The sequence below is a fragment of the Nyctereutes procyonoides genome, unplaced genomic scaffold (genome assembly GCF_905146905.1).
Source record: "Nyctereutes procyonoides isolate TBG_1078 unplaced genomic scaffold, NYPRO_anot_genome, whole genome shotgun sequence".
Classification (NCBI taxonomy): domain Eukaryota; kingdom Metazoa; phylum Chordata; class Mammalia; order Carnivora; family Canidae; genus Nyctereutes; species Nyctereutes procyonoides.
This window is the reverse complement of record NW_026575051.1, coordinates 33,433,831-33,447,686: the sequence shown is the minus strand read 5'-3', so window position 1 is coordinate 33,447,686 and position 13,856 is coordinate 33,433,831. Positions and strand designations below refer to the sequence as shown.

At 43.6% G+C, this 13,856-nt stretch overlaps 1 protein-coding gene across 1 annotated transcript in view; it reads left to right on the top strand.

Moving 5' to 3' along the window:
- B3GAT2 (beta-1,3-glucuronyltransferase 2) overlaps positions 1–13,856 on the top strand; it is an 80,871-nt gene that overhangs the window by 52,671 nt on the left and 14,344 nt on the right. Inside the window, exon 2 of the mRNA XM_055330000.1 lies at positions 772–916. Within this exon, the coding sequence (XP_055185975.1) occupies positions 772–916 (145 nt within the window). The remainder of the gene's footprint in view (positions 1–771; positions 917–13,856) is intronic.

Genomic DNA, 13,856 nt, shown 5'->3' with positions numbered 1-13,856 from the left:
TGGTGATGGTAGTGTCTCCCCAGAATGCTGCCCAGTATCAGGAAGCTTTGTCATGAACATGTCTTTCCCCTTAAAGAAATCCAGCAAATAACTTTCATTCGAGGACTGTCTTTAACCAGAGCTCCCCAGATACTACACTGTGTGCTGGAAGAGGGCCAGCTTCCCCAGCTGCCTGCATGAGTGTCCTCTCCTCTGTTTGGGCCCAATTTCCCTTGAAAGGCAGAATGTAAGGTAGGTTTTTCTTTTTGTCACTCTGGAGAATGCCTGATACCTGTTCTGTCCCTGGATGCCTTTATTAACACCCCCAGCCGATATTTCTGTGTCCGTACAAATAAAAAATTCATAGAAAGGCAACTCCTGTGGCTTCTCTGAGTGAAATTTTTGCTGTTACTGAGCAATAAAGTTTCCTAAAGGGAAGTCAACACTCTCAGTTCTGAAGGTGCAAAATATTAAGATTCCACTTTGAAACAGGTAGAAAATATTTTTGAGGGTCACGGCTTAGCTTCACCTCAGTGCTGTTCAGATACTGACGCCCACTTTATTTCTCGTAAGCCTTGAGCCACCAGCCGACTCGTGGCAGAGGGTGGCGGTGGCGCCGCGCAGCCGAGTTGGGCACAGTCTGCCAGGACAGGGTTCGGTCTGGAACCTTCGGCTTTTGAGAATCTACCGCCCACCCCACCCCATTTCTCCTGTGTGGTTCACATTTCTGTCCTCCCTTCAAGCTGTGTTCCCTAAGGAAACTTAAACCACGTCTCTTTCCCCCTCTTCCAGATGCGAACTACCCGCAAAGTCTCCGTGTGGCCGGTGGGCCTGGTCGGCGGGCGGCGCTATGAACGTCCGCTGGTGGAGAACGGCAAGGTCGTGGGCTGGTACACTGGCTGGAGAGCAGACAGGCCCTTTGCCATCGACATGGCAGGTGAGCGGTGGGACGGCGACCCTCGCTCCTCCCCGATCGTTCTTCCAGCAGTCCTGTTTAGGACGCGGCATGAGGAAGGAGGCTTTGAAAGGCCACTTGGGTCATAAACCTAGATCGTATCCTATTCAGCTGATAAACTACCTAAGTAAACCTTCAAAACAGGCCTTTTGATTAATTCAAGTAGAAATGGACTCTGTGGGTGATTAGAAAATGCTCATCCTGTTCCATTTTTGTCAGCTGTCCATGCAGCCGTCCCTTCAAGCCCGTATGTGCCAGGGGCTGGGTTGACTGCGGGGTCAGTGGTGAGAGCTAGACCTGCCTCACAGGGGCTGCTGCTTGCACCTTTTGGTGCCTCTCACTAGAGTCCAGTTGGTTTCGGTTTTATCACATGCTTATTGATAAATCTAGTAATGATGTGAAATTGACAAGCTGATCATTTTAATGCTTATTGATAAATTTGGTGCTTACTGAGACATTTAATAGCTGAAACATAAAATCAGATTTCTAGTTTTTCAAACATTTAACAACTGTGAGAATAACTGTCTTAAAGTTTGTATTCCCTGGAGCACCTGGGTGGCTCAGTCGATTAAGAGTCTGACTCTTGATTTTGGCTGAGGTCATGATTTCCGGGTTGTTAGATCAAGCCTCAGGTCAGGCTCCATGCTGAGTGTGGAACCTGCTTAAGATTCTCTTTCTCTGCCCCTGCCCTCCCCAAATAAGTTTTTATTCTCTGGCCAACCCATTGAATTGAGTAAGGCCTGCAGTAGTCCACAAATCCTAAAATGCTACATTTTCATAAAGTGACACATGGGATGCCTGGGTGGCTCTGTGGTTGAGCATCTGCCTTCAGCCCAGGGTGTGATCCTGGAGACCCGGGATCGAGTCCCACATCGGGCTCTGTGCATGGAGCCTGCTTCTCCCTCTGCCTGTGTCTCTGCCTTTCTGTGTCTCTCATGAATAAATAAATAAATATTAAAAAAAAAGTGACTCATTTTCTGTAGGTTATATAAAACAATGCCTGTGGTAACCATGGAAGGGTACAGTTTAAAACATGAAGCTTAGAGGCAAGACAAATCACTGACATTTATAACCTAGAAGATGGAGGCAGAAAAGCTTCAAAATTAATCTGTCTTCAACTCTGGGACACAGCTCTGTCTGTCATTCTGTGCTTGGCCAATCTTTTGTGCGTATTTCCCAACTGCCATCAAAATTTTGACACTCAGAATTCTGATGGGATGAAGGCTGCATTCTGAACTGGATTCATCACTTTTATTCTGACAATCCTATAAATTTGAGGGAGCAAGATTATGAAGGATGCTAGGAGTAAGAGTTGGGGGAAGCTCTTGTGCACAGCACTGTGGTGGATCTGTTCCACAGCATCAGGGAAGGAGACAAACTCAGATATTTGTACTCAACATTTAAGAAACAAACAAACAAAAAAAAAAACCATTTAAGAAACATGCCAGTTTTATGGAAATGTGTGTCATGGTCTCTGACCTCAGGGACAGTTTGGTGCTCTTACCATTCACTGGTCACCCTATCCTGGGCTTTCCTCTGTTTTCTGATCTCTTCAACATGAGCCTTACTTACACTTTGGTCTTCAGTTCTTGCAGCCTCAGAGCTCAGCTGGCATCTCCACCAAACCATTTACCCGAAGGCAGATAGAGACTAGGTCAGCCCTACTTGGAAGGCCCTGAGGATTCCCAGTAGAGGCCTTTCCTCAATCAAATGTGAGTTCAGGGCTCAAAAATTATAAGGCTGACCTTAATGGGCCTTTTGAAAATCTGGTTTCTTTTTGAGAGGAAGTATGGCTTGGAGCAGGAAACTTCAGGAACATCAGGCAAAGTCTTTTGCTTTCCCAGAACTTAGTTTCCCCATGTGTAGAATGAGGTGTAGCATGAATGACCACTGAGGTCTTCTCTAATGTATACTCCCTTCTCCTGGCTTCCATCCCTGGGAAGCTCAAAGAGAAGCCCTGGTCCCTGGTTCCTGAGTGAGGATTTGTGAGCACTAAAGCGGCCAGCTGATAGTGTTGGGGCCCGACCTTTCCCAGAGCCTTGCTTCACCACAAGCCCTACAGACCTGTCTCCTTACACATAGGATCTCTGCCTATAACCCTGCAAGGCAGCTTCCAGGTGAGGACAACATAGGCAAGTCTTCCTGAGTTTTGTTGTCAGAACTTTTACATAGATGATCAAGTATCCAGTAAACCCACTGAGTATTTGCATTGATTTCCCCCAGAATTTGGATCCAAATAGATATACCTAAAATTCAGGAAAGGGACACAGGTTTTATAGCCTGGCCTGTGACAAGATATTTGATATCTTTTTTACTGCTTAATTCTCTGGGAAGCTTTACTCTATGACATGACTGATGTTTGGCTATTTCTAAGCATTTCAGTATATTTTCAAAACATAAGAACTATAATAAAATATGAATGATTGGCCTATTTCTTAATTATCCTTGTTTCAAAATAGGAATAAAATTTTTGTCTCTAAGAAAACAACTTCTGCCACATTGTTATTTTCTTCACACAGGAACTTGCTTTGCAAATTAGTTTTCAGTAAATTATTAGTATTTTTGGAAGCCTTTAAGTGAGAGTGATTTGGTTGATCAGATAATGATTCTGATTTGGAGGGAGTTCTCATTCTAAAGCTTGAAAATTCATACGTTTGTTTACATTTCATAAAAGATTCATGTTTTCTCTGTGGGAAGAGGGGAATGGAAAGACCTCATGGACATTCGTGGACAAATGGTACTTCCTACTTTTTTTTTTTTAAGTTAAGTGCGCTCACAGCCTCCGGGGGAGAGAGAAGCCAGAAGCCCAATTTCCTGCTGCCCTCTGGACAGTCAGGGAAGCGCTGCTCAGGAAGCAAGAGAGCCTGGGCCTCTTCTGGGTTTCCACAAGCTGATAAAAAACAGGCATCTTAACCAACAGGGCACCTTTCTCAGCTGTCCTGCTGTGGGAGTGGTGAGCACATTAACTGGAAGCCCCTCAGGGTCTGTCCTGCCTGTATTTCTGTCCAGTCCCAGCCAGCTCATCACTAGAAGCTTATTTGAGTATCAGACATTGGAACTGTAATGTTTCACGTCATTCAGGGAGTTTGACTCTGTGTCTGTCTTTATTTTGCCATATTGGACTTTGCAGGTGCAATTTTTGCACTCAGGAAACATTGTTCTGGAATTATCTTGTATGCACAATGTTGTTAATGGCAGAAGTAAAGATTATTTCTGTTGTACTTTGGGACAGTTAAATGAAACTTTCTAATTACTACTGGGAAAAAAAAGTTAACCACCCACAAGATGACTTAGGAGAGTGTTAGATGCAGTCCTTGCCCTGGAAGCAGCATTCAGGTGGCTTCTGCAGGTGGTTGGTGGCCACCCTGCCCTGGCAAGCCAGTGAGACGTAGGAATAGAGCCTCGCGCTTCTGTTCCTCCGCCTCAGGCATGTGACCGCTGGCTAGTTCTTACTGGCCACAGGCAAGGCACTCCACACAGAGTTTTTCGCTCTCTTTTGAAGTCTGGGTGTTATTTTCAAGTGACAGCCTCACTTTGGCCACTTCCAGGGAGATGTCAATAAGAACCATTTCTTGAAAGAACTGAGTTTAAAGCAATCTTGAGCCTTGCCAGGAGGTGTAGACTTGTTCAAATTCATAACGAAAGACTGCGATATTTGTTTTGAATTCTCAACATGTGTGTGCACTTTATTCTTAACCCTGAGAGGTGGCAGGCAGGGCACTGGGCTCCCTTGATGATAGTGTATGCAGCTGACTTCCCAGTTGAGTGCCTGGCGTACAGTAGGGACTCTTCCAGTAAAACCCCAGCTGGGTGCACTGTTGTTCAACTCTGCCGATAGCCACCCAGAGTTAGCTGAGACCCCACGGGCTGGAGGGTACAGTCCCCGCATAACCACCCTTGCTTAACCAGCAACACTTAGGGGGGGTCCGCAGGCCAACTACACTCCTGACTAGCTATCAATTTGTTGTTTTTCTCTCAGGTTTGATAGTTTAGTAGAAAGACTCACAAAAGTCAGGATAATGCTCTACTTCTGACAGTCCTATTACAGAAAATACAAATTAGGACCAACCACACAAAGAGACACCTGGGGTGAGGTCTGGTAGAGAACCAAGAGCTTCTCTGCCGTTTCTCCGAGAATCCGGATATATCCCCCTCCCAGCACATTAATGTGTTCACAGCCTGGGAAGTTAGAAGCTCCACTGATCCTCTGTGTTCAGAGTTTTTAGTTAGTTTCATCTTGTAGGCATGATCGATGGAATCATTGGCCACACAATTGAACTCAGTCTCCTGCTTCTATCCCCAGAGGTCAGCGTGGCCCGACATGGCCCCGCGTTCCAACCCTCTGATCATGCGTTTGGTTTTTCCAGTAACCAAGCCCCCATGGTGCAGCTATCTGGGGACCCTCTGCAGCCACCTCATTAGCATAACAAAGTCACTCCCATCCCTCAGGAAAAGCTAAAGGTTTTGTGAGTTCCTTGCCAAGAACTAGGCACAAAGACTTGAGAGATTTTTTTTTTTAATCTCATACCACAGGCTCAAAAAGGATAACTTTCATATCATAAAGAAGAGTGTCTATCACATCCCTGTTTTACTAATGCTTTCATGCATAAAAGCAAAGGGGACATGAGGTGATGTCTCAGGGTCACTTTCAGCTTTGTCTCTAATGTTTTCATGACTCCTAAAAATGCGATGTGATTGTAAACGGATGAAATCCTTTCTCCTGTGTGGATTATAGAGAGGGATGAGAAGTCTGAGAGGACTCTTAGTTTCCGGGCCTGGAGTCCTGCGGACATGGGAGTGTTGAAGCTCTGGAACTAGATGAGCTCCCACAGATGGCATCCCAGGGCTCAGTCCTCCAAAGTGGCAGCAGGGAGCGGAGCCAGGGAAGGGAGCAGAGGGAAGTGCTGGGTGAGTCACGAATTTGATTGTTGGCTGTCTCTCGTCATGGACATGAAAGAGGAAGGTGCTTAGTGTGGGAGTGTGAGAGCCGGCAGCATGTGGATGGTGTCATGAGGATGGTTGGTAGCAATTAGGACCTTGTAGGCTGTTCCCTGGAACAAGGGATGTATGGGAGAATGGATGGCCTGAATTGAAGAGGAGTAAAAGGTTGGCAGGACTGTGCTAGGAAAGTTAGATTTCCAGTAGAACAATGAGGAAAAGGAAGTTTTCCAGTAGAACAATGAGGAAAAGGAAGTCCATGAAAGGACTGAGGAGGTTCCATTTGGGCAAGACAGTGATTACAGAGGATGTCCTGGAAGTAAGTAGCTAGGAGGACTGCGAGGAGATATGTGTAAGGAAGAGGATGGATGGGATGGTTTCTGAGGTGACATGAGTTTTGGCAAGCCTTGATTCTAAAGATCGAGGTTGTACATAGGCCACTGTATTTATACTTTTTCTATTGACACCTAACTTCTCCATCCCTATGGCTTTTCCAGGATACAGTAGTTTCTAGAGATGTAAAGGGCCCTTTGTAAAATGAAAATCAGATCCATAATTTAGAGGAGACCTCTGGGGATGTCGAGTGAAAGGTGGGTGCAGTGGTGGGGGTGGCGAGCACCACTAAGAGGCAGGAGGGCCAGAACAACTCCTTCAAGAAATGTGTCAGGATTGAGAAGGGAAGAGATGGTAACAGTTTCAAGGGGTAGAACTGCTTTTTTGTTTTCCTTTAATGAAAGAAGAGAAGTTGAAGTTTGGAGAGAAAAGAGATGTATTGAAGTACCAAAGGAGATGAAATGGGGGGTGGGAGTGGGGGGGTGGTGAGACTCTTAGATAGTTCACCTTGGCAGAATCAGCTCTTATTCTTACTGAGGAGGTGAGGTGAGCAAGGAAACCAAGAGCCGGGCAGGAGGAGGGGCTGCTTGCTGGAGGCTGACCTGCTGCTGAATATGAATAGTGCGGCGGGAGCATCATGGACTGAATCCTATACACACCTACTAACCTTGGGGCTGCACGGAGCCTGTAGGGAGAACACGGCCCCTGCCCCCAAGTAGTTTTGTATCTAGCAGAGAATAGTTAGGATAAATATATCACTTACTGTCTCATGAGATAGAAAATGAGGTATGAATGGAATGTTTTGGGTTTATATTTTAAGAGAAAAGAGAACTGCTATTGAGGGCAGTTTGGGAAAGGCCTCACAATTATTGTTTCCTGAGTATCAGGCATGTTTACCAGGCACCAGGCGTTCTTAGGTGCTCTGTGGTGCTTTCCTGTTTAATCTTTACTCAGTTCTGCAAGGGATGTGCTGGTATTATCCTCCTCCTTTAAATATAAGGAAAATGGGAGGCTGAAAATGGGAGCACCTGGGAGGTCAGGGCAAGTTCGGGGAACAGCAAACCCCAGGTTGTGTGCGGCTCTTCGAGGATAGGCAAGCTTGGGTCAGTCTGTGAGATTTGGTTGCTGAAATAGAAATTTGCAAAAAAAAAAAAAAATTGCCTTCATTTCTGTGGATATTGGAGGATTTGTGAAATTTCTGAGTTGGGGACTGATGGGAATTGTAACTTAAATACAGAAATATATGGTGATTTCAGGTAATGAGAACATTCTCTTAACCAGAATCACCAGTGACAAATAGGAATATGCATATTAGGAAACAAATTCACATTCCTTGACAAATTTCTAGGCTCTGGATTCATTGTGGGTGTGTGTCCTTAAGGAGGGTTGTGAAGTTTGGGCTCTTGGGAAATAACAGTTGTACAGGGCCGTCTTTCTCTTCATGTTTATTGACAAGGAATTTTGTCTGGATTAATTTACTTGGTAAACCCTTTCTTGGTAGGTAATATAAGAGTAAACATCAGCCCCATTCAGACCAAGTGATCATCAAAAAAGCCAAACAGGCATAGCCCAAATTGGCAATGTTTTACTTTGCTTCATGAATATAAATACTGCAAGAAAAGGGAGGTATGGGGCACCTGGGTGGCTCAGTTGGTTGAGCGTCCTAAATCTGGTTTTGACTCAGGTCATGATCTCAGGGTCCTGGGGTTGAGACTTTGTCTGGGCTCCACACTCAGCAGGCAATTGGCTTGGGATTCTCTCCCACTCCCTCTACCCTTCCCACTGCTTGCACTCACTTGCACGTGCTTTTTCTCCCTACCCCCTCCTTTCAAATAAATCTTAACCAATAAAAAAGAGAGGTAATAACTTTGAGGCCATTTGTAAATTAAATGTGTTGTTTTCAATGCATGACTGCTTTGTATAAGGAAGATTAAAAATACTATTTTTAGTAAAGTGACAATGTATTGTATGGTGCCTTTCAGTGCAGGGTCTGGGGACTGACTTGGGACTTGTCCTTAGGTTGGTGCAGTGTGACCATCACTGGAGTGGTGTGTGGGTTCTCTGGGACAGAATTACAGCTGCTGGGGCCTGGTGATTCTGTCCCAAGAACTTAAAGCACCATGGAGGGAGGGGTGGAGTGTGAGGGTAAAGGGATACCTGTTGCCCATTTCATATCTATTTCCAGAGTGAATTGCATTCTAGAGACTTGCAGGTGTTCAGTGGCCTCAACAACATGTTCTCTCTACACGTACTGCATCTTTGCTGGGTTAAGGTGGGCGTGTGGGGTAAGGAGTGCCTGTGCACCTGTTGCTCATAATCAGGGGACTTTTCTGGGGTAGCTGAGGGCGGGGTGGCCTTGTTCAAGTAGGGCTTGGTGGAAGTGGAGTGGTATATCTCAAAATTTCAGTGAGTAAAGCATTTAGAACTAAGAATTTTGAAAATCAGAAGTTTTCCCTTCTACCTGGGAAGCCCAGCAGACCTCACAATTATTGTTTCCTGAGTATCAGGCATGTTTACCAGGCACCAGGCGTTCTTAGGTGCTCTGTGGTGCTTTCCTGTTTAATCTTTACTCAGTTCTGCAAGGGATGTGCTGGTATTATCCTCCTCCTTTAAATATAAGGAAAATGGGAGGCTGAGGACTCGAAGTCACTTGTCCAGGGCTGCATGGTGATCCTGCTCAGGTTTTGTGTGTCTCCAGAGATGGCATGCCCACTCAGCTTTGAATCCCATCTTGCCTGCTCACAGCTCACAACCAGGTGACTGAGCTCTTGATCTCTGAGCCTGTGTTCTTCATCCACAGAACAGAGGGAATGGAATTCCTCACAGAGTAAGACATCAGATGCAGAGCACTGGGTACAACTGTAGGCACCTGAATGATTGGTCCCTTCACCAAGAAGCAAGGTCAGACTGTGTCTGTGTTCCCCTGTCATCTGGGTTCAGGTGGCTCCCACGTTCATCCAGGGGAATTGGCCCAGTGCTGTGTGTGGCCAGTGACCGTGGTGGCCAGATCTCCACAGCAGCTGTGGGGCACAGGCGTTGCTGCTGCCCAGGCTCCCCTGGGGCACAACAGGCCATACTAGCTGTTTCCCCACCTATAGATTAGGGATCAGACCATCTGCCTTCTGGGTTATGGTGAGGTTGAAATGAGAACAGATACTGCAGAAGTTCCTGCTGTTCTATCAGTGTTTGAATTCTCACCACGGAGAGCTATTTCAGATCATTCTTGAAGGTGTAATACTTAAGAATATACAAACTCTTTTGCTTTGGGCTCATGATGGACTTCACTTCTCTCCTGGCTGGGACTTGTGCTCATTATCATTCAGTGAACTAACTCAGCATGCATGATGGCATATGGAGATAAACACTGGCCCTTGCTTTAGATAAAATACTCTAAAAAGAGACTGATCAATAAGAGAAAAGTGAAACAAAAGATCATTAGAAAGCTGCTGAGAATAAGATATATGCTCCTTTTCATAATTTCCCAGATGAAAAATCATTTCCTAATTACTGATGGCACACGGGGAAGGATTTCAAAGAGTGGTTCTCACGCTTTGTAATCAGGTCACAAGAAGGGAGAAATGTCCCTTTTTATCACCTTGACTTTGCTAAGAGCTTGTGGGAGAGCGTGTGGAGATGCAGTTTTCACTTGGAGTCTATTAAAGAGGCAGACGGTTTATTAGTACAAATAAGAATCCAGGATTGTTGCTCTGCTCAGTTACCTGGGGCCGGCACATGGGCTGGTTTTGCTTGGCACACAGTTGGTTGCTGTGACTGGCACACACGTCTCTGCACTGGCTTCAGAAGCTGAACTTGGCTGCCGTTCTTGGGCCCCTTGAGCAGCCGTATCCCCCAACCCCAGACACTCTGCACTGAGTCCACTTCATTCAAATCGCTTCACCGTGACCAACCACCAGGTCAGCCAAGCATTGCCTTGTGCTCATGGACTCAGGATAATCCAGAGTGGCACACACTGTCTTCCAGAATAGGGGATGTCCCTTTATCTTCACAGGTTTGCCTCACTACTTTCTAGTCCCCTTTCAAGACTCATTAATAGTGTAGGGATAGCTTTTTCTGGGAAGTTTTTCCTGATTTTTTCATCCAGCATAGATGCTGCTCCCACATTCTGCTTATGCACTTGTCCTCAAGGTGGCGCTCACTTTGGTGTCCTGTCTGCCCTGGGCTTCCTCTGCTAGTGGAGCCGGGAGCTCCCCTGGGAGAGGGTTCAGCTCTTCCTACCCATGGCTCCAGCCTCAGCACAGTCCCTGACAAGAGTAGCTTGAGTAAATGTTCACTGAATTCGTGAATTCTGACTTGACTATACTTCTGGTATAAGGATTATCAAAATTAAAAGTTTTACAGCTGCTTATTCCTTCTGAGCCCTAATTGCCATCTTTTCTTTTCTTTTCTTTTCTTTTCTTTTCTTTCTTTTCTTTTCTTTTCTTTTTTTCTTTCTTTCTTTTTCTTTCTTAAGATTTTATTTACTCATTTGAGAGAGACAGCACAAGTCGGGGGTGGGGGTGGGGTGGGGGGATGGAGGGGCTGGAGGAGAGGAAGGAGGAGACTCCCCACTGAGCAGGGAGCCCTGAGTTGGGCTCCCTCTCAGGATTCTGGGATCATGACCTGAGCTGAATGCGGATACTTAAGCAGCTGAGCTGCCCAACCGCCCCTGCCATTATTCTCAGTGGTGAGATTTTTAAAAAGGGGATGTTGAGCTCTACTCCAGAGAACTCTCTAAGGAGAGCTTTGGGGTGTCTAATTTGGTGGGTCCCAACCTGGCTACACATCAGAATTACATGGAGAGCTTTGAGAAAACATAACTTCATCACTGATCAGTTAAACCGTAATCTCTGGGTGTGGCACCTAATGTGCAGGTGTGTCTGTATTTTTATTTAAGTCTGAAGTGATGATAAAGTGCAGCTAGAAGTAAGAATGGCTGGTGTAGGTGGTCAGAAGCTCCTCTCCCCTTTCTTCCTGTGGCTCTTTATCGTCCTTCACAGATGTGGTCTCCTGCCTGGCCACCCACTGAATCTCCTCTGGAGGTAGGAGGTCAGATAGCTCTGTCCTGAAAAAGTTTGAGACAATGTTCAATAAATTTTTTTTTCATTGAAAACACTTCCATGGATCAAACAAGAAGAGAATTTGAGCACAGGAGAGGAGTTTTTAAAATTATAACAACTGAAGAGCCCCACCAATGATCTAAAAGACTGCACTCACTGGGAATGCAAGTTTCATCTTTTTTTTTTTTATTGTGGTAGAATGTACTTAACATAAAATTTACCATTTTAACTATTTTTAAGTACACAGTGGTATTAAGTACATGCACATTGTTGTGCAGTGATCACCACTGTCCATCTCCATATATTTTTCAACATCACAAACTGTAACTTTGTGCCCCTGAAACACTAATTCCTCACCCTCCACCCCCTACCCCCATCCCTGGTAACAAACATCTACTACCTCGGGACGCCTGGGTGGCTCAGTGGTTGAGTGTCTGCCTTTGGTTCGGGGCGTGATCCTGGAGCCCTAGGATCGAGTCCCACGCATGGAGCCTGCTTCTCCCTCTGCCTGTGTCTCTGCCTCTCTCTCTCTCTCTCATGAATAAAAACAAAATAAAACAAAACCCCCAAATGTTACTACCTCTATGAATTGGACCCCTACAGGTACCTCATGTAAGTGGAATTATGCATTCTTTGTGTCCTTTTTATTTCACTTAGTATAGTATCTTTAAGGTTCATCCATGCTGTATAGCATGTGCCAGAATTTCATGCCTTTTTAAAGCTGAATAATACTTTCTTGTATATATAAACCACATTTTGTTTATCCATTCATCCATTGATGGATATTTGGGTTTCTACCTTTTGGCTCTTATGAATAATGCTATGAACATGAGTGTACAAATAATTATTTAAGTCACGATTTTGAATTCTTTTGAGTATACACCCAGAAGTGACATTGCTGGACCATATATATGGTAATTGTACGTTTGATTTTTTCTTTTCTTTTTTTTTTTTTTTTTTTTTTTTGAGGAACCACTATACTTTTTTCCAGACTGGCTGCATCATTTTACATTCCCATCAGCAATGCATAGGAGTCCCAATTTTTCCATATCCTTGTTAATTCATTATTTTCTGTTATTTAAAAAATTGTTTTACATGCATGTGCTGGGTTTGAAGAATAGGAATATAGATACCTTCTCCTGTTTTGCTGTATTTCCTGGGTTAGAATAGAATGGCTTTGTGGCACATTCAGTAGTAGTACTCATGGTAGTGAGTACTAGTCAAACAGAAAATCTCATGGTAACATAAAGCATGAGACCCTGATTCTTACTCAGACATTGTCAACCTTGTTGATTGTGCCATACTTAATATACATAGTGCTTCATTTCCTTTCAGGGTCTTTCTGGCTGTTGAGCCAATAGAACCACTTCCCCTTCTAAACTTCGGTATTAGGCATGTCTTAGTTCTCTGCTACCAGCCTACAAAAAAAAAAAAAAAAAAAATGTCCTGGATATTTTTGGTATTCAGTTAATTAAGCCTTCTTAATTTATCTTTCATTCTTTCCATTCTGATTCAGCATCCTGATGGTTTCCTTAGAAGATTTAGGTTTCTGTGATGATTTCTTTTCAGAGTAAAGATTTAAATGAATTGTTATAGACTAAATAAAGAATATGTCTTAGAAATAAAAAGTGTTTTATTTTTTCCACAAAGAACAATGATTGCTAAATGGCTTTGAGGAGTTTAAAAAAATGGACCAAAAAAAAAAAAAATAAGGTTTACCCTGAAGCGATCATAAAGTTTCAGTCCATATTCTGGAGCAGTTTAACAAATCCATTTAACAGCCAGGCCATGTGTTTTCATTCCTTTTTGGTACTAGAAAAAAAAATCATTCTAAGGTATAATTGGACATAAGTGTGGAAAACTATATTTCTCCCTGCCCCCTAGGAGCATGCATGGCACATGAGTATTCAGGCTTAGGATCGTGAAAATCTATAGTTAAACATTTACATGAAATAATGGCAATTTAGAGATGATAGTCAATAAATAAAGGACACATTCTTTTTATACAGCCCTCTTTTTTGCTTTCTATGTCTGATTTAAGTATAGTGAAAATGATTCCTGAAACACTATTAACATAGCTGTTTTTCAGTTGGATAGTTCAGATGCCAAGGCTGAAAGGTATAAGATTATGAAAAAAAAAAAAGTACTTAAGTATAGTTTTCTACTTCTTAAATTGAGATATAATTGACATATACTAGTTTTAGGTGTACAACATTTGTATATATTATAAAATGATCACCACAGTAAGTCTAGTTAATATCCATCACCACATATAGTTAAAAATGTTTCTCTTGTTATGAGAACTAAGTTCTGCTCTACTAACTTTCAAATATACAACATAGTATTAACTATAGTCACTATGCTGTAATTCCGTCCCCAGGAATTATTTATTTTGTAACTGAGAATTGATACCTTCTGACCACCCTCCACCTGCCTACTTCTGACAACCATTAGTGTATTCCCTGGATCTGTGAGCTTGATGATTTTTTTTTTTTTTTTTTTTTTTTTTTAGATTTTGCATGTAAGTGAAATCATTTGGCATTTGTCTTTTTCTGACTTATTGCATTTAGCATGATGTACTCAGAGTTCACATT